This window comes from Pipra filicauda, unplaced genomic scaffold (genome assembly GCF_003945595.2).
Source record: "Pipra filicauda isolate LSUMZ 115617 unplaced genomic scaffold, ASM394559v2 scaffold170_size1570365_pilon, whole genome shotgun sequence".
Lineage (NCBI taxonomy): Eukaryota > Metazoa > Chordata > Aves > Passeriformes > Pipridae > Pipra > Pipra filicauda.
In genome coordinates, this window is record NW_024104218.1 from 1,247,700 (window position 1) to 1,272,902 (window position 25,203).

General features: G+C 47.7%; 3 protein-coding genes across 4 annotated transcripts; 2 read left to right on the forward strand and 1 right to left on the reverse strand.

Annotated features, from left to right (window-relative positions):
• Positions 1 to 22: 22 nt before the first annotated feature.
• PMPCA (peptidase, mitochondrial processing subunit alpha) lies at positions 23 to 6,138 on the reverse strand. The gene is made up of 13 exons (XM_027731705.2): positions 6,071 to 6,138; positions 5,653 to 5,855; positions 5,459 to 5,538; positions 4,609 to 4,691; positions 4,212 to 4,306; positions 3,969 to 4,069; positions 3,286 to 3,549; positions 2,958 to 3,050; positions 2,586 to 2,704; positions 2,235 to 2,325; positions 2,049 to 2,111; positions 1,619 to 1,763; positions 23 to 1,331 (listed from the first exon to the last, which is right to left on the reverse strand). The coding sequence occupies exons 1-13, from the start codon at positions 6,121 to 6,123 to the stop codon at positions 1,162 to 1,164; spliced, it is 1,560 nt and encodes a 519-aa protein (XP_027587506.1). The 5' UTR covers positions 6,124 to 6,138; the 3' UTR covers positions 23 to 1,161.
• An 87-nt stretch (positions 6,139 to 6,225) lies between these two features.
• On the forward strand, positions 6,226 to 9,881 carry ENTR1 (endosome associated trafficking regulator 1). The gene is made up of 7 exons (XM_027731721.2): positions 6,226 to 6,369; positions 6,447 to 6,695; positions 7,168 to 7,241; positions 7,843 to 7,954; positions 8,501 to 8,563; positions 9,199 to 9,335; positions 9,722 to 9,881. The coding sequence occupies exons 1-7, from the start codon at positions 6,259 to 6,261 to the stop codon at positions 9,813 to 9,815; spliced, it is 840 nt and encodes a 279-aa protein (XP_027587522.2). The 5' UTR covers positions 6,226 to 6,258; the 3' UTR covers positions 9,816 to 9,881.
• An 88-nt stretch (positions 9,882 to 9,969) lies between these two features.
• On the forward strand, positions 9,970 to 25,122 carry SNAPC4 (small nuclear RNA activating complex polypeptide 4). Of its 2 annotated transcripts, none has more exons than XM_027731709.2 (23): positions 9,970 to 10,488; positions 11,263 to 11,309; positions 11,653 to 11,808; positions 12,351 to 12,476; positions 12,622 to 12,700; positions 13,201 to 13,282; positions 13,815 to 13,919; positions 14,399 to 14,471; positions 14,729 to 14,893; positions 15,110 to 15,257; positions 15,587 to 15,693; positions 15,947 to 16,041; positions 16,300 to 16,394; positions 16,651 to 16,736; positions 17,407 to 17,817; positions 18,745 to 18,834; positions 19,044 to 19,287; positions 19,378 to 19,448; positions 19,765 to 19,863; positions 20,077 to 20,104; positions 20,544 to 22,612; positions 23,908 to 24,038; positions 24,614 to 25,122. In XM_027731709.2, exons 1-22 carry the CDS (start codon positions 10,308 to 10,310, stop codon positions 24,025 to 24,027), a joined length of 4,677 nt encoding a protein of 1,558 aa, XP_027587510.2. In that variant the 5' UTR covers positions 9,970 to 10,307; the 3' UTR covers positions 24,028 to 24,038; positions 24,614 to 25,122. The 2 variants fall into 2 exon arrangements, with proteins under 2 accessions (XP_027587510.2, XP_027587507.2); XM_027731706.2 differs by having other exon boundaries at positions 23,908 to 24,023.
• The last annotated feature ends 81 nt before the right edge of the window (positions 25,123 to 25,203 follow it).

A 25,203-nucleotide genomic window follows, 5' to 3' on the forward strand; every position in this document is an offset into this window, starting at 1 on the left:
TGATGAATTTCAGAAGTCTTACTACTTGCTCCAGCTGTTTAGAGGCCTCTTTATTTCCTTACAAACATACACAACAAGTGAACAGGATTTCCAGACTGTGGGCTGCACAAGAAGCAATGCAACATTTTCTTCTGGTTGCACAAGGAAAGGATGGGGTAAAGCAGGTAAATAGCTGCCTCACAGTGCTCTGCTCCCAGTTTGATTGCTCCTCACCATACACAGCTAGGATTGAAGTGCTGCAATGCAGCTGTTTATATTTTTAAACCCATGTGTTAGGGGATTATGTAAATCAAATGTTTTATTCCTCGTTTGAGCCTCCATTTCTTCAGTACTTCACGTGTGGCACTTGGCTTTCTGTAAGGTGGAGTCAGTCAAGACCATAATGTTTCTTAAATGCTGTAATTTTGTGATCTTGGCTCTCAGCTGAGGGACATCTCAGCTGTGAGACAAATGACTGTGTCTTCTTTTTGCAAGGCCTTAAGTTCATCTGAGTGACGCTGAGGAAATGAGGTACGAGTTTTAAGGTGCAGCAGCAGCAGCAACTCCTTTAATAACTGTTTGTAAAGCAACCCTGGAGGAAAAGAACTTTTATTCTTTAGCACAGTTCACTTCTGGGTGAAAAACCTGAAGAACAGGATCATTTTCATTCTCAGGTGTCCATGTAGCATTATGCACAGTATCTCTGCAGATGAACTCCACAGAAACTTGGTAATGCCATGGGTCTGCTTCCCTCTGAGCTCCAGCAAAATGATGAAGTTATTCCCAGACATGTGACTCCTGGTGAGTACTACTGATGAAATGAATCCATGATTTGTAACAAAACCTGGACTGCAGGAAACTTTTTGCCAAACTTGACAGGGATAATAACTATTATTGTCCTAATTCAGTTTGAGCAAGTCTTTGTTCAACTTGGTAACAGCTATAAATATTCTTTGAATTCAGACGTGTAAGCCAAGCTCTTTAAGGTGCCACCACATCCCTCGGGAAGGAATCCCACCGAGTCCGGTGCTCCGAAGCAGCTTTGCTCATTGGCAGCACAGCTCCATGGTTGCACAGCGTGGCTGGGAAGATGTGAGGGAGGGAGGGTGGTACAGCAACATTATACTCTGAAAACCACGTTCCAAAAGAAGGGAGTCTGTGAGCCTGGCAGGACGTGCTGCTCTATCGGAAGAGCCGGTACAGCCGCGGGAGCCGCCCGTCCTTGCTGGAAAGCGCTGCCTGGATGTGCTCATAGGAGGGCAGGTCTGTCAGGTCACCCAGGGCAGCCACAGCTGGCTTCTTGTGGAGCATCTTAGTGACCACCCTCTTGATATCGGTAGGTTTCACCTGACCTGCAGGCAAAAAAAAAGGCAGAGCTGTGACAACATCGTAAGTAGAATAATACTCAGAAAAACAATCACTGACTCTTTTCTTCCATGCTTCTGGTTTTCCCTTCCTTCTGACTAAATAGGCCCTGTGCTACCTTGAAAGCAATCAAGAACAGTTTGAAATATATTTGTGCAGTATTTATGCCCCCAGGCTTTCTCAGGCAATTCAGCTGTGCTGCAGGAATATGTTCTAAGTTGTCCTGCCCCGACTGTACCTACAGTTCACTCAAGGCAAGGCCCTGTGTACTCACCGATGAGGGCACAGAGCTCGTGAGGTAGCTTCCTTGTGTTGGTGGCCAACACCTGCCTCCCCACATCCTCAAAGATCACTGGCCTAGACTCGAGGTTCATCATGAGCATGGACTTGAGCTGCGTCTTCGCTCGCTCAAGTTCTACCTGTGAAGGAGCAGGAAATACAAATAACGTTCCAAAAAATTCTGGTGGCTGCTCTCTAACAGAAGATAACATGGAAGAGTTCTACAGTGTGTTCACGGAATCCCAGGATGGTTTGCTTGGAAAGGACCTTAAGGCTCATCTCTTTCCACCCCCCTGCCATGGGCAGGGACACTTTTCCCTTGGAGCAACCCCAGGTTGCTCCAAGCCCCATCCAACCTGGCCTTGAACAATTCCAGGGATTATTTCAACTCAAAGACCGTCTGCAAGTTCAAATGTGCTGCTGACCTCTCCCACTGCTCCTGCCATGAGGATGAATTCTCTGGTGATGATTTCCACCATCTCCCGAACCTACAGAGAACAGATCATTGAAAGAAGATCAGAACAACACTTACTGTGTCAACATTACTGTCTGGTACTGAGTGATGTGGTTACTTTTTAAGGACACCTGTCTTTGAATACAGGACTCTGTACCTGTTTGGGATCTGCACTGGCATGGATACACAGGAGACCTGTGTCCTCGTAACTGTGGTGGTAAGAGGTTGCATTGTACATCCAGTGGTGCCTGTGGGAATACAAACAGCATTTTCAAATTTAAACCCCAAAATTTACATGTAAAAATTAAACACACACAGACAGTGAGTGCCCTCCCAGTGTACTTTCAGGATTCTCAGCAGTGCCAATGAGACTTTCACCTTCTCAAAATGCCAACTGACAAACCAGTTCCATGCTTCAAGCAGAATAACCTGGCAACGTCTGCTTTCATTTTTTCCATATGAACCTGCTGGAGGACTGTTTCTGCCACCCCTTAAAAGGCAAACCAACCTGTTGAGCACATTGAGGTATAGTCGGGTGAACATGCCCTTGCCAGGCCCTCCAGCTGAGAAAGAGCCACCACCTCCCATCATCATGTTTAGCACCGCAAAGGGAATGAAATCGTCCTCCTGAATTGCAACAAGAAATTCAGTCAGATCATGGCAGGGCTCTCAAGGGTCTGGGGTCAGTAAAGGGGAGGGAAAGAAAGAAATATGGCACAAGAAGAGTGGGAAGGTCAGTGCCTGCATCAAACTGTCAGTGGAAAAGCTGCTTGTCTGAGCATGCAGCAGCAAGAGTGCCAGTGTTTCTGTAATGAGTCACTGTTCTGGGATTCTTCAAGTACAGGGCTCCCAAAACAAGGGACTTTAGGTTAATACTTACTAAAAATGAGCAGCTTTCTAACCCAATCATGATGTGGGTGAGCTCTGGGATGGGAGTAGGGCCCAGACTCACATCTGACATGTCTTTTTCAACCTGTGGGAAGAGCAGACAGGTTATTAAGACTGATTTTCACTGCTGTTGCATCCAGCTTGATACATTCCTAATAATTAACCTGTCACCCAATTACCAGCTGTCACAGCCACTTTTGGCTCGTACTCATGAACAGTATGTAACTTTAGAAAAGCAAAAAAACCAGCTCAACTCCAAATCTGCCCTTCCAGCTGACAGCAGAGGGGCACAACACCACCTGCACCCCTTCACCCCTTACCTTGACGATGCCTCCCGTGTACTGAGCCACGGACCTGTCCACGCCCCTGCTCTGCCCAGTGCCCCACACGGGCTCCACTCCCAGCAGGTATTTCCTGGCACACTCCACCAGCTGCTCGTGCTCGATGCCCACCCCAGCCAGCACCATCCTGTCAGGGGTGTAGTAGCTGCGCAGGTACGAGTGCAGCACGTCCCGATCGATTTTGTCCGTGTTCTCCACGGGGCAGAACCTGTTCAGTCCAACTGTGTTGTCTCTGAAGGCTGCCTGAAAGGGAACAGACACGTTCAAGTAACAAATATCACCTCACCCCCCTAAAGCCCTCATCTAAACCTCCCCTTTCTGTTTTGGAATTAAGCCAACCTGTTTGAGACATGTAAAAGAGGAAAGGCTGAGCATTATTTCATTATCAACATACTGTCATTTCATTAATCAACATACTGTCACCCACATCAACAAAGGTTAAGTTGCAGATAGTTTTTTTTTTTAGTTTAGGTTAGAATCTTTCACAAGTGTACAATGCTGGATTTCAGAGTGGAGAGACAGCAAAATTCTCCCATCACTGAAATCGAATCGAGTAACAAAATAACCTGGTTTCAGAATAACGTAAAATAAACCCTGGAGTTGACAGAAAAATGAGAAGAATGCAGGGGACTGCATGCAAGGTGGAATTTTCAGTGTGTTACCGCATGGATCATCTCAGTGAGCAGAGGCTCTGGGTCAGGCCTCATGTTCAAGTCCTCCAGCTCAAACCGTATGGCCGTGCGGGTCATCTCAATCTCCTCATCTGGAACAGGACAGAGAGCAAGAGATGACAACCCCCAACTGCTGCAAGGGAAGTTCTTGATGAGCACAATCTAGTGGAGAATTCTAAGAGCAAGCCACATCTTGGAGATTTTTTTTAGAGGCAGAGAATTGTGTTCCCAGACCTGATAACCTGGGCTGCAGCGCTACATCGGCCAGCAGGTTGACCACAGTGTCCAGGCCTCTGGCATCAGCAGACACAGCGTACATGATGGTGTCCCTGCAACACAGACAGACAGTTCTGCACTGAGAACTCACTTCTGGCATCATTCAGTGTCATTTCAGTATCAGGAAATCACAGGTAAAGCTGCTTCACTCATTAAATGCTTTCGAAAGGAAATAGAACTGACTTTGATAACCCATTCAGGTTCAGTTTTGTAGCTCCCCAGCAGCCACCACAAATGGATTTCTGCTGCTTGGAAACAAAAAGTGGCTTTTACTGCCCCACACTAGAAAAAGGAACTCAAAGGAACTCAAAGTGTTTGTCAGTGTTATAATAAGAGCAGGAGAAGGAGATCCCACCTCGATGCCTGGCAGTCACAAATGCCCCCATGCTTCTCCAAGGTGAGGAGAATTTCATCCTTGCTGCCAAACTGAGCTGTGGACTAAGAAAAAAAATACCAGTGTTATTAATTATTAAAGCAATAACTTTTTATAACCCTTCAGTGTAGCCCAGAACAACCATCTTCTACATTCTTTTAGTCAAGTGGTTTGATCAATACTCACTGACCCTGGAGATAAAATATGCACAACAGGCCTTCAAAATGTAATAATGGGCACAATAATTAAGTGGGAATTAAGAGGGATGATTAAAGGGATAGAGCACCTCTCCTATAAGGAAAGGCTCAGAGAGATGGGATTGTTCAGCCTGGAGAAGAGATTTGGGTGATCTAATTCTGGCCTTTCAGTACCTGATGAAGTACAAGAAAAATGGAGAGAGACTTGTGATGAGTCTGGAATGACAGGACAAGGGAGAATGGCTTCAAACTGAAAGAAGGCAGGATTAGATGGGACATTGGGAAGGAATTGTTCCCTATGAGGGTGGTGAGGCCCTGGCACAGGTTGCCCATAGAAGCTGTGGCTGCTCCATCGCTGGAAGTGTCCAAGGCTGGACAGGGCTTGGAGCACCCTGGGACAGTGGAAGGTGTCCCTGCCCAGAGCAGGGGGTGGAACTGGATGGTCTTTAAGGTCCTGTCCAACCCAAACCATTCTGTGGTTCTATCATTGTGGGAATACTGTCAGCATTATTTAAACAGTTCAAGTGCACAGAGCCCTGTGGGTCAGGCCCTGCCCTTGGCTGCTCCCCCTCCCTTCCCAGTGCAGATTTTGGGTGCTCAGAATCCCATGCTGGGCAGGGCAGGGCAGTACTCACAGAGAAGGCCAGCTTTTCCAAGAAGTGGGAGATACCGCTGAGATATTTTGCTTCGTGTCTTGATCCCGAATTCACAAGAACTGGCGTTAAGAAGAGAATAAATCAGTGTAACTTTTACACCTCCGGTCCTTACACAGACACCCGGCTCCGGGGGAGCCGTGGTGTCACCACCCCTGGCCCCTCCGGGTACTCACTGCCCACGGTGCAGAACTGCCCGAACTTGTTCTGGGAGGCGACGCGCAGCCCGTTCTCCAGCACCGTCACCCTCGTCTCGAAGCGCTCCCGGCCCTCGGCGGCCGCGAACACGGCCTTGGGCACACCGGGCAGCGGGCACGTCAGCGATACGCTGGGGTAGGCTCCGCCGCCGCTGTAGCTCCGCCCGGCCGCCAGCCCGCACCTGGGGACACCGGGGACATCGTCGGGATGTGCGGGGGCACCGCGCCGGCAGCGCCTCCGCCAAGGCCGGCACCGAGCGCTGCGCGCCCCAGGGCCGGCACCCAGCGCTGCCCGCCTTCCCCCGCGGTGCTGGGAGCTGTCCCCTCCCCGGGCGGTCCCCTCGCGGTCCCCAGCGCCATCCCCCGCCCAGCCCGGTGCCTCCGGGGCCGCGCTCACCGCCGAGCCGCCCCGCGGGCTCCGCGCCGCAGCCACGCCACGGCCGCCGCCATCTTGCCACCACCCGGGACCGCCGGGTCACGTGGGCGGGGCCGGGAGGGGAAGGGGGCGTGGCCGACCCTGCCGCTCGCTCGCTGAGTGGCCCGTCCCGCTGGGGAGGCCCCGCCCCGCGGAGCCCTCAGGCTGCCATGGCGGCGGAGCCGCTCCCGGGGCCGCTCCCGGCCGAGCCCAACCCCTTCTCCTTCCGAGAGTTCGTCCGCACCAAGGCCCGCGGCGGCGGGGCGGGCGAAGCCCCCCAGGTAAGGCCCTGGGCGGCGGCGCGGCTGGGTCCTGCCCTGCCTCAGCGCCCTCCTCAGCCCTTCTCTCCCCTGCGCAGGCAGCGCCGCCCGGGCTCGTCGCGCTCCCGCTTCCCGCAATGCCCACAGATGTGGGAGGTGAGGAAGAGGAGGAGGAGGAGGAGGAGGAGGAAGAGTGGAGCGAGAGCTACCAGCCGCTGGCCGTGGAGCGGGCCCACCTCGCTGCCGCCGGACCCGCCTCGCCCTCCACCGGCTCCTTCTGCTTGGCCGCGCCCGGAGCCCCCCCGGGCCCGGGCTGTGCTTCCTCACGGCAGCCCAGCTACGAGCAGGTGAGCGCTGCCCGCCCCCCGGCACCTTCGCTGTCGGGCGAGCCCTGAGCTGGGTGTCCACTGGTTGCAGGACTCGGTGTCACAGCCCGCTGCCTGAAGAGCAGCTGAGGCAGAGAGGCAGGTCTGGAAAAGCGCTTTTCAGCATGAGTCAGGTCCAGCGCCTTCCCTGCCCTTCTGCTCTGGGTATGACCCAGGTGACTTCCTCGTGCTCCTGCCCCTGGAGGTCACGTTAATTTAGAATTGGCAGTGTTTAATTAGTCACATCTTGCACGGGTTGCTCAGTGCCACCCTCCTGTGCCCCATGGGGTCAGTGAAGTGGTTTCCAGAGAGGAAAACTGAGTGCAAAATTAAGCATGAATGTATTAGAAAGTGCAAGAATTCCTAGCATTAAAGCTGAATATTTTGGTGTTGGAGTGTTTGTAGTGTTGTGAAACAGCACCCTCAATCCTAATGAGAATGTTTCCTTTTTTAGCTGAAAGAAGAGAATGCCACTTTGAGAAGCAAGATCAGTAAACTTCAAATTCTCTCTGAAACCCAAGCAGACAAGTGCGTAAGACACAGTGTGGGGGAAATAACCACCCAAGGAGTTGGATTAAAAGAGGGGCTCACTGGGAACAGTGTCCTTAAAGAAACAAAATGTAGTTGAAAGCTATGCTATTTATTAAAAAAAGCATTAGCAGACCTGGTTTTCTTATTGGGAAAGTCTTGGAAACCAGGTAGCCAGCTGACATCTGATGTGTTTGTGTGGCCTGTGCTTCATGCAGTGCAAGTGGTGGGTGAGAACAAGGGCAGGGCTCAACAGGATGCATTTCAGAAAGGTTCAGATTAACAAAATAATAAATATTCATCTCTCTCCTTTGAAGCAAAAAAATAGATTTTATTTTTGCTGGTGAGCAACCTGGGAGACCTGAATTCCCTAAGGTTAAACAACCCGGTGACCCAGCTAGGGTAGCAGTTTCTTCAGGTCTGAATCTGATGGATGTGGAACAGAGAAATCCCCTGAGCCACAGCCTAGAACTGGAGCTCTGTGGGAAGAACTATTTTTTCTTATAAAAGAATGAGTTTCTCGATCCTTACTTGATCCCTGGAATTTTCTTCCTAAAGTATTTAACTTTACAAACACTTACTGTACATCTCTTTTTTTAAGGATGAGGAAGCTTGAGAAAAAGCTTGAGGAAAACAAAATCAAAGAAGAAAAAGAAACACAGGATCTGGAAGCAATGGTGCAGCACGTGGAGCAAAATCTCCAGCTGATGACTGTAAGTGTTGGTGTTTGCAGTTGGAACTGTGGTTCCATCCCTTTTCCTCCTTCCCCAGGAGAGGGAGGGAAGCTGAAGTGATTGCTTCACCCAAACAGCTCTGATGGGTTCAAACTTTTCCCTTGGAACAAGACAGCATCCCAGACCAGAACTCCTTTGTTTCCCTAGAGTAAGGCAGGTCTTTGCTTTAATATAATTTCTGGATTCATCAACTGAAGTTGCTTTTTTGCAGCCTTCTGACAACACATCCTGCGTGAACTCTGAATTGTTTTTTCTCTTTGCTTATTTATACTGAGTGTCTTTTTCTCTTGTCCAAGAAAAAAGAATGAATAATGTCCAGAAGAGCTGGGTGGCACCTGCAGATCCCAGAAAGGAGAAATGGGGAGGGGAGGAAGGAGCTGTTCCCACCTCCTAAAGCATTCAGAACACAGGATGGGCAAACACAAACCATATCCCTCCAAGTTCTGTGCTGGAATCACTCATTCCTGTGTAGCCCAAGCTGCTGCTGTATCCTCTGTGGCGTAAATAATCTTTGTTGTGTTTCAGAAACGGGCTGTTAAAGCTGAGAACAGCGCTGCCAAGCTGAGACAGGAGAACACCCTGCTCCAGGTATGGAGCAGCATTCCTGGGGCCTGGCTGGGGAACTGGGGCTACAGGGATATGTCTTGGAATTGAGCCTCTAAAGAGGATATTGCAACATTTTTGCAGGCCATTGGGAAAATACTGAGGGTGTTCTCGGGTTCAGTTGTGGTGCCCTGCCAGAGGCTGGGAAGACCTGGATGGTGCCACACTTTTCAGTGGTGCCCAGTGACAAGATGAGGAGCAATGGCCATAAATTAAAACACAACAAGTTCCACCTCAGCATGAAGAAGAACTTCTTTCCATGGAAGGTGGCAGAGCACTGGAACAGCTGTCCAGGGAAGTCATGGATTTTCCCTCTCTGGAGATGTTCCAGATGCATTCTTGTGTCACCTGCTCTGGGTCACCCTGTCTTGGCAGGGGTTTGGACTGGATGATCTCCAGAGGCCTGTTTCAACTCTAATGATTCTGGGAAGGCATTCCCAACTAGATGTTGGGATCTAGTTGCTATTTATTGCATCCTTTTATTCTCTTCTCTACCTTTGTGTGAGTGATTTTATTACATGACATAAACATAAATTGCTGCGTGAACACGTTCATTAGTTGTAAGGTATCCACTGGAGTTTTGTGGCTGTTTATCCTAGTTTTTGCCTGTTTCCCCCCAGGTCCAGCTGAGGAATTACAAGGCAGAGAACGAGGCCCTGCAGCTGGGACAGGCAGGGCTGGCAGCAGCAAAGCAGAATGCAGAGCTGGCCCTGCAGCACCTGCTCAGGGTCACAACCAGCTCCCGAGCATCCATCAGGTGAGACACCTCTCCTGAGGCCATCCCAGGCTCTGGGCTGAATCCTGGGCTCACAAATAAACCTCCTCAGTGGGTTTTTTAAGCATTGAATCTCAGGTTTTTGTGTTTTGTGTGCCAGATGAGCTACTCCATGTTCTTATTCCCCTTCGGTGTGTTTTCCTCCAAGTGCAGGTAAAATAAAAATAACTGGAAATAAAGTGTAGGTAAAATGAAAAAATAACTGGGATGTGGGAGTCTCTAAGTCTCTTATACTTCACTTTAAGAAGTGAAGGTTCCAGTCTTGATAAGCTGTTGCTTGATAGGTCACATAGTGGGCAACCCCCCCAAAACTGCCCATGAATTCTCTGGTCCCCCCCCCATGTAACACTGTGTCTCTCCCATTCCAGGCAGCTCCTCTCCGGAGCAGAATCCCTGCAGCTTGTCGCTGATCTCCTGAAATCCATCGACAGAATTTCCGAGGTGTCAGAGGATGGACAGTGAGTGACTCAGACACCATGGAGGACTTTGCTTTCATTTAGTAACCATTACTAAAAAGCGAATTTTTGATACTCGGCCTCATATCGATGCACGGAGCTGCAGAACTGGCGTCCCCATCCCTCCGCACCGCGCAGCCGATGGATCGCTAAATCCCGAAGGGACAGGAGCGCATCCCTGTTCCTGCGGGGCTGGGAGCACTGCCCCTCCTCCGTGAGCACCTCAGCGTTCAGCTGGGGCTCCTCGTGCCGCGGCAGGCGAAGGGGCTGTGGGTCGGATCCCGATCCCAATCCCGATCCCAATCCCGATCCCACCAAACCCCCGGTGGGTCTCGGTCCCTGCAGGGCCCGGGGCCGCCCCACGTGTTCCGAGCCCCGTCCCGATTGGCTGCGCGGCGTCACGTGGGAGCCCAGCTGACCCGGGAGCCCGCGGCGATTGGTCAGGGGCGCGGGGGGGGCGGGGCCAGGCGCAGCCCCAGCGCGGAGCGGCGGCCCCGCCATGTCCGGCGGGCCGGGCCCGGCCGGGCCCTCGCGGACCCCTTGGAGCCCCCCGGGGCTCGACCTGGACGCCGAGCGGGAGAGGATCCGCCGCGAGATCGAGGAGCTGGAGCGCAGCCTGGAGCCCGGCGGGGTCGGCGTCGAGCTGGCCGTGTCCGACTGCAGCCTCAGCTCCGGCAGCGGTACGGGCTCGGGGGGGCTCGGAGGGGTGGCCCAGGAGCTGCCGCACCGGCGTGGGGCGTGTTCTCGTGGTGAAACCCCCGGAGCCGGCTGAGAGCTCCCTGACGGAGGGGTCTGGTTGGTTCTGGTCACTGGGGACGGGCGGGCTCACGACACCAAACAGCCCAAAAATACTTCCCGGAGTGAAACCACAGCGTCCGACCGGGCATCACAAACCCTGTGTGAGCCGCTCCATCCCACAGCCGGCCTGCGCCACTTAAAGTTCGTTTTCCAAAGCAAAGGGGACGTGGTAACAGCTCGAGCATCTCTGCCCGTAGTGGCTTCACCCACCTCTGTTTTGGTGGTGCAAGTCTGAATAACTTCTATCAGGAGTCGGAACCACTGGGTGCAAACCCAGGCGTTGCTGAGGGCCTGTTGGTGCTCTCAGAATTTGTGTTTCTGTTGGCTTGGAATGTTCACTTGGCTGCTCACCCTTTGGCCTCTGATTTGCCGCCGTGTGCAGGACCAGGATGTAGCTGGATTATTGCTTTAGTTATCCTACCTTAGTTATCCAGAGCTGCTCTTTTTTCCTACTCTAGAATGAAAAAAATGAAGATGTGGAGTGTAACTAAATACAACTTTACTTGACAATGTTGTCAGTATCCAAAGCCACTAATTGCCATGTCTGGGTTCTCTGTGATGCTTTATTCTGTCTACCTTAATTGAAAAGTTTTGGGTTTGAAGCTTTCCTTTTATCCCACTACAATCAGCACTTTTGTATTTTTGTTGTCCAACAGATGATGATGAAGATGATGATGATAATGAAGATTCTCATGGTGAAATGGTAAATATTTTATCTTTAAACATATCTTTCCATCTGTCTGTTGAAGGGAAAATGGGGAAATCCGGGCAGCTGCCTTGGCTCTGTGCTCAGGAAGGGTTAATACCAGCCCTGGAGTTTGGAGATTCCTGTCCAGGATTTTGTTATTCAGTGTAATACACAGATTTCTTCAAGTGACCACAAGTGACAGAGGGCAGAGGCCTCACTGCTCTGGTGCTGCTAATCCCTGTCCCTGGAAACACCACGGGCTGTGGGTCAAACAGGTGTTAAATTAGATAATTAATTATGTTACATAGCTGCCTTTAAAGCAAGTGTTTCTTTCCCTTTTCCCCTTAAATGCCTCAAGGAAATGGAAAGAGAAGAAGACAGCAGTGATGATGATATTGAGAGCCTGCCACAGGATCCAGAAACGTGCCTGCAGATGAACCATGTGTACCAGGAGGTTATCCAGGAAAAGATTGAGGAAGTGGAGCTGCTCATTGCACAAAACAGAGAGCAGCAGGTGAGCAGCACAGGACGGAAATGTTCATTTCTGTGCTTTTCTGGGTTGCCATTTGCCATCTTCACCTCTCCTCAAGCCTAGTAAGGCTTCCCAGGATATTCCTAGTGCATCACAGGTGCCAGAGGAATCAGCTGGAGCAGTCACAGTCCCATATCCATGTGCTGGTGCAGTGCTCATCTGGCTTGGCCAGGAACCAGGTGCATTTTCTTCCTGGCGGTTCAAACCAGTGTCACTGAGTGGCTTTTCAAGTAGTTTATTTGACTGAAGTTTCCATGCTTTCTTACAACCAAAAATGGGTATTTTACATCTTACACTTTAGCTTGCTGTGGCAAATTAGTATTTTATTAATGTTTGAATCACCTGCACTGCACTGTACAAAGTCAGGAAGTTCCAAATCCTGCCTTTTAACATTCACTGATTTACAGTCTGGTGCTGCAAACTTGAACCCTGCCTGGGATGTTTGTGGTGGCTCAGCCACTGCTCTCTGAAATCAGGAGTTTGAGGGAGACACTGACACTGTTTATTTAACTCTTGTCTTGCAGAAGGAAATCATGAGTGAGCTCGATGGTTCAAAAACAGCCAAGGCAGGAGATGGCAGAAGTCTACCAGCAAATGTATTCTTGGGTCACTTTATGAAGCCTTACTTTAAGGATAAAACCACAGGAATTGTAAGTAACTGTAGCTGTGTCTTCAGTGATAGATTTGCATTGTAACTGTTTTTGTAGCAGTTCATGTTTGAGTTCTAGGGAGAAAGAATAACTTTTCTGCATGTCTGACTCTTCCAATGTATCTAACCCTTCTAATCCTCACCAGGGCCCTCCTTCCAATGAAGATGCCAAGGAAAAGGCAGCTCAGGGCATAAAATCCTTTGAACAACTGCATTCAGCAAAGTGTAAGTAACTCTGTGGGCTGTTCAGTGTTCTAGAAGAGCTATAACAAATGTATATATTCATATTGTTAGTCTGTGTGTGCCATTTGCAGTTAAACATCAACATCTGTGATGTTGCAAACTTGACTCCACAAAAAACGTAGTTAGAATGGGATGCTCTGTAAATTGTTTTATTGAGTGATTAGTGACTTATTTGCATTTGTTTTGATTTATCAACTCCTGTGAGCACTCCAAAACCATGGTGCAAGGGTAGAGAGAAGTTCAAGGGGCACCTCCAGCTCTAGGTGGTCACGGACACCTTGATGATGATCTTGACTGAAGTTTTGTTGGAGATAAAAATGAGTGAGGGGCTGTGATTTGCCCAAGTCAGATGTGACATCAGTGATGTAGGCAAGGAACTCCTACTGCAGACCTGGGGGATGTTTCCAGGGGTCTTGGAAGCAGTGGGTTTCCCTTGGCAGTGGTTCTGCACTGATGTCTGACTGCTCCACTGTTTGGTTCAGGGAAGAGCAGGGAGAAGACGCTGTTGCAGAAATCAGTGGTGAGCGACCGCTTGCAACGCCTGCTCCAGCCAAAGCTCCTGAAGTGAGTACTGACAAACCCCCTCTTTTCTCCTGAGAATGTGACATGTGAAAGAAGGAGAAGGTAGATGTGGAGATTCCACCTGCTTCAGCAAGTTCCTGTGTTAACTGTTTGTGTGATTTTACAGCCATCTATTTCTTCCCATTGAAACAGCGATATAATTTAAAATAGTCTGCAGGGCTTGAAGCTGGAATTGTGACATGTAGTGAGTCATAATGGTGTGTCCAGAGGGAGATTTCTGTGCTGGAGCTGGTACAGTCTTTCTTGCTGTTGTAACAACCTTTGGTTCCCCTTGTAAATACTGAAATGGTTAATCTGAGACATGTTCTGGGTCAGTGACTGTATTGAAGGAATAAAAATAGGACAATGAGTGTGCCATGTGGGAAGACCTGGGAGAACAGCAGTTTTGTGTGGAAATAAACTGAAGGAAGGAATGATGCTGATGGAGAAACTGTCTCTGCTGAATGTCTTCTTATACCATTGACCTCATTCCCATCTAGTCCTATCAAGTAATGATAAAAATGTCTTTGAACAGGATGAGTTATTGGAATCAGAAACTGGAGAAGGTCAAGACTGAAACGGAGAAACAGACCTTGGAAAAGCAAATCAAAGAAGTGGAGCGAGAAATAGAAGCAATTAAGTAAGTCTTTTTATGTTCTTGGTGAAAAATAAATGTCTCTTCTTGGAATTTAGCTTTTATAGTTCTCCTACTTCTAGATGTGATGTTTGGAGAAATACTTATTTGTGTTGGCTTGTGAAAAATAAAACAGCTCTTTCATCTCCACAGTTCTTTACTAAAAATTTTGTTTTGGACCTTGATACACAAAATGTAATATCTGTATCCATTACAGAGGTGCTGCTTTAGATAACTCTTGGTTTAGCAACAAAGGAGCAGAGAGTTCTGATATGTTTAATACCTTTGAGCTTTTGCTCATGAACGTGTCTAGAGCAACATATTTGGATATTACATTAATTGTTTCTCCTGCTAAACCGAGTGTTCAGTTCTTGTGGAAGTCAGGAACAGGTGGGAGGAACAAAATGAAGCAGGATCAAGAAGACAAAGTGTTTAATTAACCATTTAACACGGTTCTTTCTTGTTCTTTGTACCTTCTACTGTAGCCAACTGCCAGAAAGTGACTTGTTAGGAAACAGATTTGATGAGCACGACTGGGAGAAAATCTCAAACATCCATGTAAGTTGGGGGATCAACTGTCTTATGGCTTCTGGTATCTGTGTCCCTTCTCTTGAGAATCTCCTGGCTTGGTTTGCATCCACTGTTTCCATCGTGCATTTCTCCAAGTTGACTGCTGATTTGATCTCAGATTGTTAAATTTGATGGTTTAAAACCTGGCAATAAGATATCTGGAATGCTAAATATTGGTGTTCCTGTCTGTCCTGCTGTTTCGGTCCCAGCTTTAAGATGAAACAGATTTTTGTTGTTTCTTTTAGTTTGATGGGCAACGTAGTGCAGAAGAACTGAAGAAGTTCTGGGAAAATTGGGAGCATCCAAGCATCAACAAAAAGGAGTGGACTGAGGAGGAAATAGAGAGGCTGAAGCGGATCGCTGCTAAACACAACTACCTGGACTGGCAGACCATAGCCCAGGAGCTGGGGGTAAGGTCTGAGGTGACAAATCACTTAATTCTCACTTAACTGTGCCTCATGTCAGGTTTCAGAAAACAATGTTGATACTAATCCACTGTTAATTAATGCTTTTCTGAGAAATGTCCAAGAACAGTGCCAAAAACATCTGGTACTTCAGCCTTTCCCTTTTGCTTTTAGTCCTCATAAATAACCAGTTCTCTGTGTATCTGTTTTCTTTGTATTAAGACAAACAGGACACCTTTCCAGTGCTTGCAGAAGTATCAAATCTATAATAAAGATTTGAAAAGGAAGGAATGGACTAAGAGTGAAGATCAGATGCTTTTAGAACTGGTTCAAGAGATGAGAGTGGGAAGCCATATCCCATACAAGAAAAGTAAGTGACCTACAAGTGACAAAGTCTTCCATTCACCTGAGTCTAACAGCTGGTGTTTTCAGCCTGTCAGACATGTGGGAGCTGAAACCTTTCCTAGCTTTCTGCAGCTGCAGGATGGATTGTTGGGTCATCATGTGTGTAATGCAGATAATGCCATTATAAACAGTGACATTTTGTGTATGCTGTGCTCTTTCCGTGTTTGTGTGCCATTGTTTAAAAATTAAAATGCTGCTTATGGCAATCACTGCTTGGAAATCTCACCATTAGAATGTAAGGAAAAGAAAAACATTGTTTACAACAGATTTCAAAACAGACCCTTGTGTTTCTAGTTGCTTATTACATGGAAGGAAGAGATTCTGCTCAGCTGATCTACCGCTGGACAAAGAGCGTGGACCCCAGCTTGAAGAAAGGACCCTGGACACCAGAGGAAGATGCTGTAAGCTCTGTTCTCTGGTGCCTGGAATTGCAGGGTGGGAATGTGAAGAGTGTTGAGGTGGTGCAAGGCTGTGTAGAGCTGAGCTTTAGCAGTGGCACAGAGGAGTGTAAAACGGACCAAGGCGGGCAGTTTGCAGAGGGCTTAGAAACTCCTAAACACTTGAGAGATTTACAACACCAATACAACTGCTTCTGTCTCAGGCCTGTTAGGATGTTACTGGTGAGAATTTCAACTCTTTCTCTGATGAACACAGATGCTGTTGGCTGCAGTGAAGAAGTATGGAGAGAAGGACTGGTATAAAATCAGGACAGAGGTGCCGGGGAGGAGCGACGCTCAGTGCAGAGACAGGTGAGTGTAAATGTCCCAAGAGTGCTTCAGGTTTATTACCCCTGATGCAACTTATTTTACAAGTGTTTGATTTGCTTAAACCAGTGTTCCCTTAAGGGCTGTTTTATGGAGTGGTTATGGTCTAAATAGTCATAAGGGAGTAGGGATGGGACCCCTTGGAAAAAGGAAGACTCTGGTTTTGTTCAGGAGTATGCAGTGATGATTTGAGCTGTACAAGCAGAATTGAATGTTCCTTACTGTGATTTTTTTATTTGGAAGGTACTTAAAAGCGTTGCACTGGGATGTAAAGAAAGGCAAGTGGAGCTTAGAGGAAGAGGAGCAGCTGATTGAACTGGTTGAAAAGCATGGCCTGGGTAGGTGTTTCTGTGACTTGCTCTATACAAGTTTAGAGAACTAAGCATCATTAAAGGTACAGGCTCTGCTTTGTACTGCTGATTGCAGCCTTCCTTGTATTGTGTGTTGTGGGTATTAAAGATTTGAGATCCATTCATGCAGTGACTCTTATAGAAGGAAATGAATAGTGTATGTATAATGTTCTGCACTGAAAAGCCTTTGTGCTCAGTGTGTGGCAGCAGTGGTCATGTTTTACATCCTCTGCATCCTTTTTAGGTCACTGGAGTAAAATAGCTTCTGAGTTGCCACATCGGACTGGCTCCCAGTGCCTGAGCAAGTGGAAACTCATGATTGGGTCTAAGGTACTGTGAAAATCCTGCTGTGGCACAGTCCCATCTCTTCAGTTAAAATTCTCTAAACTAAAAGTAGAATCCTTAAAATCAGTGCAAAAATTGACATGGATTTTTGCACGATCGAAATTTTTGTCTTGGGTGTTCACGGTTTAATTTTTTGATGTGTTAAAGCAGCCTTTGTTCTGAAGGTCTCAAGTTAATTTGCTGTATATTTGTATGTTATCCAGAATTCTTTACTCCCTTGACATGGCTGTAAGGATGGGATATACCTAGGTTTTTGTGTGTGTATCTCATGAGTTGCCAGTTTTGGTAACAAGCATTACAGAAATTCTGGCTACTTAACACCATGTTGAAGATGGTCTTGTTTCCACTGACAAAGCACCTGCCCTAGGGAGGGATCTGTGGCCACCCAAATATGTCAGTACTTAGTTTGTACTTCCACATGCACCAGTTCTTTACAGAAACTTGTATTTGTAGCTTATTCTTTGCATACAAGAATCTAAACCAAAATCCATGTACTGGGTGTAGTCAATCTTAGCAGAAGCAAAGCAGAACTATCCATGTGAAAGCCACTGGTACGATTCTGCCCTATGAAACTTTTAACTTTCTGATTTGAGAGAGTTGCAAGCCAAGGGTGAACACTGGCTAAAACTTGTCTGTGTTTTTTTTGGCCGAGAAGAAAAGATCCAGGGCAGCAAAACGGCAGCCCGTTGAGGAGAGTTCCACCTCTTCAGAGAGCAGCAGTGAGGACATAGAGCTGGACTTGGCAGACAGCTCAGAGGAGGAGGAGGAGGAGATGACAAGCAGGACCAGCAAGGAGGAGTGTGCACTCCCCAGCATTGATTTATGGATACCAACACAGCCAGACACGCAGGAGGCAAACAAAGGAAGATCCCAAACCTCAGCCCTCTTCTCTCTTGGGAGTGCTGATGCAGGGACCAGTGGCAGTGACATTCCAAGGGCAGTGTGTGATGGAGACACAGACAGAGCTGCTGATAAATCATCTGAGCTGAACACTCTGCTGAGGGGCATCGCACGACCCCACTCCACAGATATCGCGGTGAGGAATCCAGCAGAAGTAATGGCCAAGGTGAGCTGGGATTCCCAGGCTGTGCTTGCTGGGATGGGAGCTGAGGCACGACTGGGAGGTGCAGCAGCTGCAGTAAGGAGGGGATGTGATGAGCAGATGACAAAATCTTTTTCTCACCTCTGTCGGCTGCCTTCTCACTGTGCCATCAGAGGGAGCTGTTGGAAACTCAGCCATGGGATTAAACGGAAATTTCCAGGGCTGCCTCCCCGTGCATTACCTAGAAAATCGCTGTGTTCTTCCCTGTGTGTACTGTCACACAAACAAAACTCTGTTCAGATCTTCATAAAGCAGAATTGTCCAGTGAGTTATGGTGTCTTTGGAAGAATTAAGTCACTTGCACATCCATCTCTGATTCTGAGCTGGGTTTTCACCCCAGATCGGATGCTGAAGCAGTAAAAACCCTCCTAAGCACATTTTTGCAGCAGGATATTCCTTAGCAAAATATGTGATGTCTAAATCACTATTTAAGTTCACACAAGCAAAATTATTCTGAGTTTTGGGTTCAGAATTTGAATGTGTGCCCTGGACTGTGGCAGACAAGTTTGTTGGGTTACAGATACAGCATTATTTTACTAGTAGAAGTTTAGGGAAAAATCAGTGACTTCTCCAAACATCTTGCTGTTCCTTCCCTTGTACTGTTAAGTTAAAAAATGCAGAGAGAATCACCCAGTAAATTCTGCCCCTCAGCGTGAGTTTTGGTAGATAATTCACACAAATCTTTTATGAAACAACCATTTGGTGTTGTGAAGATGCATAAGGACTGAAAAACAAGGTAAAGATCTGCTCTTCAGGGCTGATTTCATTTAATACGATACTTTCAACAGCAGGAATGTTGAAAACTCTTGTACCTGCTGTGCATATTCAGTGCAAGTAATTCTCTCTGAATTGCCCTCCCTTTTATCTTTCCTTGTGTGCTTTCATGTTAAGGCTTCCCAGTGTGGAAAACAAGTGCTGCGGGTTACCCTGGAGGATGTGAGAAGAATATTAAGGAATAACACATTCTTTCAGAGGAAATTTGTAAGTGCCTCTTCTGTCTCGTCTTCTCTTGTGACATCAGCACTTCCAGGCTGTATTTAGTGGGGATTTTTTTTAATATATAATGACATATCTTCTTGCACTGTAGTCCCAGGAGAAAAAGGTCATCATTTTTTGTCGTAACTGCCTCGTGAATAGTTTGTCCTGGGACAAACTGTTGGAACTCTAATTGTGTATTTTTTCATGCACAGCAATTCAAGATGCTAAAACCTCCTGTTGGCCTTTTAGCAAAAACAGCTGGAGGTAGTGCAGCTGTTGGCCAGAATCTCCAGGGGCTGCAGAACGTGACACACAAAACTTATCGCCAGGAGAGGGAGCGTTGGAAGAGGCTCAGCCTGGACAGGAAGCTGCTCATGGCAATGACCCCTTGGGTGGGCAATGTGCTGCTGCCCTGCACCTTGCAGACTGGGAAGATGGCTTTTCATCAGACAAAAGGTACTTCTGACCCATCCTGCTTTCTGTCTCTACTTTCTGACATCTTGTAAGTGAATTCCCAGCTGATTTTGATGTTGGATTCTTTCCTAGCTGATGCTATTCAAGAGAAGGTCAAGTCAATCAGTCTCACAAGCACTCCTCTGTTCACACTGTTCATTCAGGTAGGTATTACTGTCTTAATAGCATTATCTGCTTTCAAACAGTGGTAATCTTTATTTTTCTGTATTTGAGGCTTAAGTACATGATTTATCTTTGTTTCTTAAATAATCTAATTACTGGATTAACCTGGCCTTGTGCCTTGCATATGATATTTCTTAAATCCTGCATCCAAAATCTAATCCTGCCAGGGCTTTCCTGTAAGTGTAAGAATGTCCCCAGAATCTTGCATGTGAAGCATGTCCCACCCATCTTGTCTAGTCACTGACCCCAAGAACATTTTTGTTCTCAATCAAATGTTAATGAAGTTCTCCCTTGCAGCTCTTTCAGATTGACACCAAGGGCTGTATGAAGATTATTCGTGAGAGGAAGCTGAGGGAGTTAGAGCTGCTCAAGGCTGATGCAAGAAGGCCTCAGCAGGTATTGGGCAGGGTTTGTTTCTAAGCTTTTCCCACTGAAGTCTTAAATAAACCTTTTTTAATTGTTTGGCCAGTAGTGCTGTTTGTGCATGTGTTACCAGTTCGTTTTGGTTCAGAGGCATAATAATCTTGGTAGATGTGGGTTTGATTCACATCTGTGCTGGTTTAATGAGGTATCTCAGAAATATAATTTAATGTATTTTTTTTTTGACAGGCTTCCCAAAACGTGGAGGCTTCTTCAGGTACCTACCAGAACATTTATTTTTATGATGTGCAAGAACTTTCACTTATTTAATCACCGTTACATTAACGACCAGTTTAACTGAAAGGAGAACTTTTGGAACAAAACTGCACTGTCATGCTCATTTTTGCTAACTCTTGGATCTCTGTTATTGGCTAAACATGTTCCTCTTTGGTAAGGACCAGAAGAAACACTGGAGGGCTGGGGGACCAGTGGCACTGGACCAGTCCAATGCCTTGCTCAGTGATGTCAACTTGTTATCACAGTTATCTGAAGGATGCCAGGACATGCCTTGATTAAATCAGGACTATAATGCTGTAGGAATTCTCACAAACAGGAATTTTGCCACTTCCTGTGCAGGGTACTTCTTTTTCATAGCGTAGGAATGGCTTTTGAAAATACTGTTTGTTCATTTTAATTTTATTTCCTCTCCTCTGTAGGCAGTTCATCCCAACCTTGTGCTCAGAGGAACTCCCAACGGGGCATACCAAGGAGTGCTGTCAGGAGACCTGTTGCCTTAAAAGCAAGAGGAACTTGTGCTGCTGCCTTTGAGAGCAGTGCCCCAGCTCCTCCAGCCCAGGGGCAAAGGCAGAAGCCTAAAACTGTCTCAGAATTACTGAGAGAGAAGAGGTTAAGGGAGGCCCAGGCTAAGAAGGCCATGCAGAGGACAGTGTTGGTGGCCCCACAGGTCCTGGTTTCGGGGCCTTTGATAATCCAGCACCCACCACAGCAAATCATTCCTTCTGCACAAGCAGGGAGCAAACCTTCAGCAGCTGGTTGTGCAAATAGCCAAGTACAGGGTGCACCAGCTCCAGTGCCAGCAAGTGCTTCTGCTGCAGGTTCCACTTCTGCTGTCGTGCCTGAAAACCATTCCTCAGCAGTGCCAGCAACGGGGGAAGGCCCTGGTTGCTCACAAGGGACAGATCTGCAGTGCAATAAGGAACTAAAAGAGCAAGGTCTGGAAAGCAGCCCTGAAGGAGGGGGTTTTCCAGGCATGAATCCAGCTGCAGCAGAGAAGACCCCAGACCAGGGAGGGTGCAATGGTCAGGTTGTAGCCAGTAGCTCAGCCCCAGTCGTGCTGCAAAACCAGGCTTTTGTGCCAGGCCAGATCACAGTGGTGCCTGTTGGCCTGGAGTCTGGCACCAACAAACTGTCCCTTTCCACACCAGTCCCCTGTGAGCTGAACAGTAACGGGCCACAACACAGGCCAGTCAGCCTCTTGCCTGCTCTTGTCACTCCCCAAGCTGGATCTCCTGTGATTCCCAACAGCATCCTGCCCTTCACATGGGTGGTAACCCCACGAGCTCTGCTCCCCACCGCTGTGCAAACTGTGGTGGGTGTTCCCCAAGGAACACCAGATGCTCCTGGGAGAGGTCAGTGTCAGACAGCTGTGACTTCCAATGGCAGTGTCTCTGGTTTGGGAGTCACTCCTGTAGCAGCTGGAGCAAATCCACCTCACCCCAGCAGTGCAGAGACAAAAGGACCAAGTTCCCAGGGAGCAGGAGTTCCTTTGGGAAAGGCAGCTGACCATTCCACGATCCTCTTACCCGGGACCTCGGTGAGTCCTGGATGCACCTCATCCAGTGTTTCTTCTGTAACACCTGCAAGTTCCAATGGCTTCTCCAAGGCTTCTGACTCCCCTGCAGCTCCAACTGCTCCTCCACCTGACACCGCAGTCCTGGTGCTGCCCCAGACACAGCCCCCTGCAAACACTCAGGGGGCTGATCCCCAGCACGTGTCCAACCTTGCCAGCTTGGGAAAGAGCCCTGACTCTGCTACAGCAAACACAGAGATTATCACACAAGGGGTTGTGCTCCAGCCAGGAGATCTGGTTCCTCATGGCAGTGTCCCAGGGAGCTTGGGTTGCTTTGCTGCCCAAGCCTTGAAGAACAGACCCATTGCCTCCAAGCCACCGACGACGCAGCCCGAGGACATTCCCCCCCAGCCAAGCACTTCCAGTGCAGAGAAGAATCTCCTTGACCTCAGCCTGATTTCCCTGGAAGACGAGGGGCTGGTGAGGGAGTGGCTGAGTGGGAAACGAGGTGTCCAGGTCCCATCACTGCAAACCAGGCTGCCTTATTTGCCACCTTTTCTGAGCAACATAAAAACCCTCTCGAAGCTCCTCCTGCAGAAAGCAGCTCTGGAGGAGCAAGCATCAAGTCTCCTGCCCTCTGATGCCACTGAGGATGGAGGCACTCGGGATGTTTTCCATGCTATTGGAGAACTGGTGCAGCAGAAACTGGGTGATAACCCTGCTTACCTCCTGCTGAAAGCCAGATTCCTGGCAGCATTCACACTCCCAGCTGTCCTGGCAACTCTGCCTCCTCCAAAAGTGACAACAACTCTGTCAGCCAGCAGGAAGCAATATGAGGAGAGTGATGAAGAGGAGTGGCAGAGTGAGAAGGAAGTGTCTGAGGAAGAGAGTTGTGGGAATGAATTAACAGGAGTACAGTTGGATTGGAGAGTTGGGGATGAGCCTGGAGACAAAGATGTTGATTTACTAAATCAGGTAAAGCAGATGCCAGGAGCTAAAAGCAGAAAGTTACTCCCAGCTAAATATTGCACTGGAACTCAGGGAGAATCCTTCACTGTTTTTAAATGTAGCAGAAATTTGGTCCTTTTGAATAAACATGGTTTTACAGCTGATAAAAGGAAAAGCTCTGCAGCTCAACTGGGAGCCCTTAGTCCAAGGCTAAAAGTCTGTGCTTTATGGGGCACATTAAACGTGACAATTCCCAGAAGTGGATATCAAAGCTCCCTTCCTTTTACAGCTTATAACCTGCTGCACTGACTTGTATTTTTGAAATCAGGCCCTTGTTTTTCATTTGTATGTGTGCTCAAAATCCCAGTAATATCAGGGGAATTGTATATGTTCTATTTGCATCTTCATCCCAAATTGGTTTATGTGGCTAGAGATTATTGAACTGTATGGATTGATGGAAGCCACAAGGTCCACCCCAAGTCAATCTCTAATTTTTAAGTTAACTCCATTACTGCCCAGCACTCTTTCTTACAAAACACACGAGGAAGTTGTGCAGCTCAAACTTGCATTTCAAATCACTGTGGCTCCAAAGTAAACAAACAAAACACCGATGAAGATGAATCAACAAGGCAAATGGCTGTTTCTATAGAAAGATGGCCAAGCTGCCTAAAAATCAGAGCTTCCCCAGCAGTTTTCTTTCTGTTCTGGCTCTGACTTTTGGGTCTGGGCTAGTTCAGTGTTGTCTGAACTGTGAGCAGTTGCTCCAAAAGTCACCAGCAGGTTTTCACTGCCAACCTCTCTTCTGTGTCACCTTCCAGGCTCACTCCCACTCCCGTGATTCCCACTACAGCCAGGTTGTTTTCCTGGTGGTTTCCAGGGGAAAGTTTGTGGTAGGGGTTGTGTTTCACGAGCAATCAGAAGCTGGTGTGGCCTGTGCTGTCTGGGGCACTGTCTGGCTCCAGCAGTGAGAGCCAAAGCATCACCCATGGCAGGCACCCAACCTCTAACAAAAGGTTGTGCCACAGCCTCTGTAATGGACAGTTGTGCCCAGACAGAAACAACAGCAGGAATTGCTCTGCTTTGGGAGCGGGAACAGGAGGAAATGTCAGTGTTGGCTGAAGGTTTTGCTCTGAAAACTCGGGGATATTTTGTGCTTTGTCTGACACTGGTAACAGAATGTTGTCCCATGCTTATTTTCGAAGGTAAATGGAAGATTATTTTGGAAATCTTGCTGAGCTCCATAAAATAAAAAGATGGCTGAAGGGGTTATTTGCAGTTTTGCCCATTCTCATGATTCTGATCATCTCCTGCTTGTGTTGCAGGGCCTGGGGGCTGAAGAGGGCACTGCCCGCTCTGCCTTGGATTCCTGCACTGCTGTGGCTGATGCCAGTGCTGCTCCAGTCAGGAGAAGTGCCCGCTGCAGGAAGAGGAGGAGGATGTGAGAAGGACATGTGTTAGTAGCTACTCAGAGACTTGTATTTTGTGCCTGAGAACCTGAACCACATTTGTCTGTGGTTCAGCTCAGACAATGAATCACGACCCCAGGAAAGGGCTGAAATTATCTCTGCTCTTGTTCCCCGAGGACACAGAGTTCTACAGTCACCACTAATCACACCCTAAGGCTGATAATCTGTTGTGGGGAGTGAAAGTTCATGTCTGTATGATAAAATTATAGATACAACAGTCACGAAGTTCAAACATTTGGCTGCCAGTGAGTGCTTCACTGGAGTTTAACTCTTCTTTGAACAACCCTGTGGGGTTTTGAGGGGTTTATTTCCCCTTTATGGCTTCATTTCTCTACACTTATAACAGGCCAGCTTCTGTAGGGTACAAGTGTGTGATGTCCTTAGTATCTGTTGAGGCTTTTGGTGCAAGAGATGGAATGAATATGAGCAGTGTTTGATTCTCATGGTTGTCAGATGACACTGCTCGAGTTTTTTTCTTTAAAATTTGTTTTAGAAACTCCAAAAGAGCAACTTCCCTATAAAAATGCTGTGACTGATAGGAGCTGTTTGTGCTTTGTTACAGAGGTCACTGGAATGAGCTCTGCCTCCCTGCATGGCAGTAGGAGGTACTCTTTGCACTGTTCACTTTTACCACTTCCAACACACCAACTGGATGGACCTGGGGAAGAGGAAAATGGCTGGACTGGTTTTCCCATCACCCAACAAAATCTGCATCTGTAGGAAAGGTGCAGAAATGGAAGAAAATGGCTGGAGGGAAATCATTTAGGCATGGGCCAATTCTGCTCTTTCAAACTCACACCTGCCATAGATGCTGGGGGAGAAGGTGCTGGAAATCTGGGGGAACCAGCAATGGTGGTTATTTATTTCTTTTTTGTTCAGCCCCTATTTATGTAAATGTTTATCCATGTTCAGAATATGTTGTTAATTGGGTGGGTTTTAGTGCTGTGACAGTGGCTTTGCTTGCTAACTGACTGAATGCTGCTGAATAAGCAGCAGATTAATTTTGTATCAAAATGGGTCTTTAAGTATTTGTTGAAATACAGATGTTTTATTTTTCTCACTTAAAAATTACTGCTGTATTCTGTGTGGTTTTTTCCCTGGTAAATAGTGCTTTTAATAACGTGTGTATGAGTGTGATTGCTAATGAGAAAA

What these genes read in the sequence shown, in the direction of transcription:
- SNAPC4 (XM_027731706.2), top strand. Translation starts at nt 10,308, where the DNA reads ATGTCCGGCGGGCCGGGCCCGGCCGGGCCCTCGCGGACCCCTTGGAGC. An exon ending in CACAAAACAGAGAGCAGCAG is followed by an intron (nt 11,809 to 12,350) that starts GTGAGCAGCACA and finishes CTTGTCTTGCAG; the next exon opens with AAGGAAATCATGAGTGAGCT. An exon ending in CCATAGCCCAGGAGCTGGGG is followed by an intron (nt 14,894 to 15,109) that starts GTAAGGTCTGAG and finishes CTTTGTATTAAG; the next exon opens with ACAAACAGGACACCTTTCCA.
- PMPCA (XM_027731705.2), bottom strand. Translation starts at nt 6,123, where the DNA reads ATGGCGGCGGCCGTGGCGTGGCTGCGGCGCGGAGCCCGCGGGGCGGCT. An exon ending in GCCCGCGGGGCGGCTCGGCG is followed by an intron (nt 5,856 to 6,070) that starts GTGAGCGCGGCC and finishes CGGTGTCCCCAG; the next exon opens with GTGCGGGCTGGCGGCCGGGC. An exon ending in TGGAAAAGCTGGCCTTCTCT is followed by an intron (nt 4,692 to 5,458) that starts GTGAGTACTGCC and finishes TTTTTTTCTTAG; the next exon opens with TCCACAGCTCAGTTTGGCAG.
- ENTR1 (XM_027731721.2), top strand. Translation starts at nt 6,259, where the DNA reads ATGGCGGCGGAGCCGCTCCCGGGGCCGCTCCCGGCCGAGCCCAACCCC. An exon ending in AAAATCTCCAGCTGATGACT is followed by an intron (nt 7,955 to 8,500) that starts GTAAGTGTTGGT and finishes GTTGTGTTTCAG; the next exon opens with AAACGGGCTGTTAAAGCTGA. An exon ending in AGGAGAACACCCTGCTCCAG is followed by an intron (nt 8,564 to 9,198) that starts GTATGGAGCAGC and finishes GTTTCCCCCCAG; the next exon opens with GTCCAGCTGAGGAATTACAA.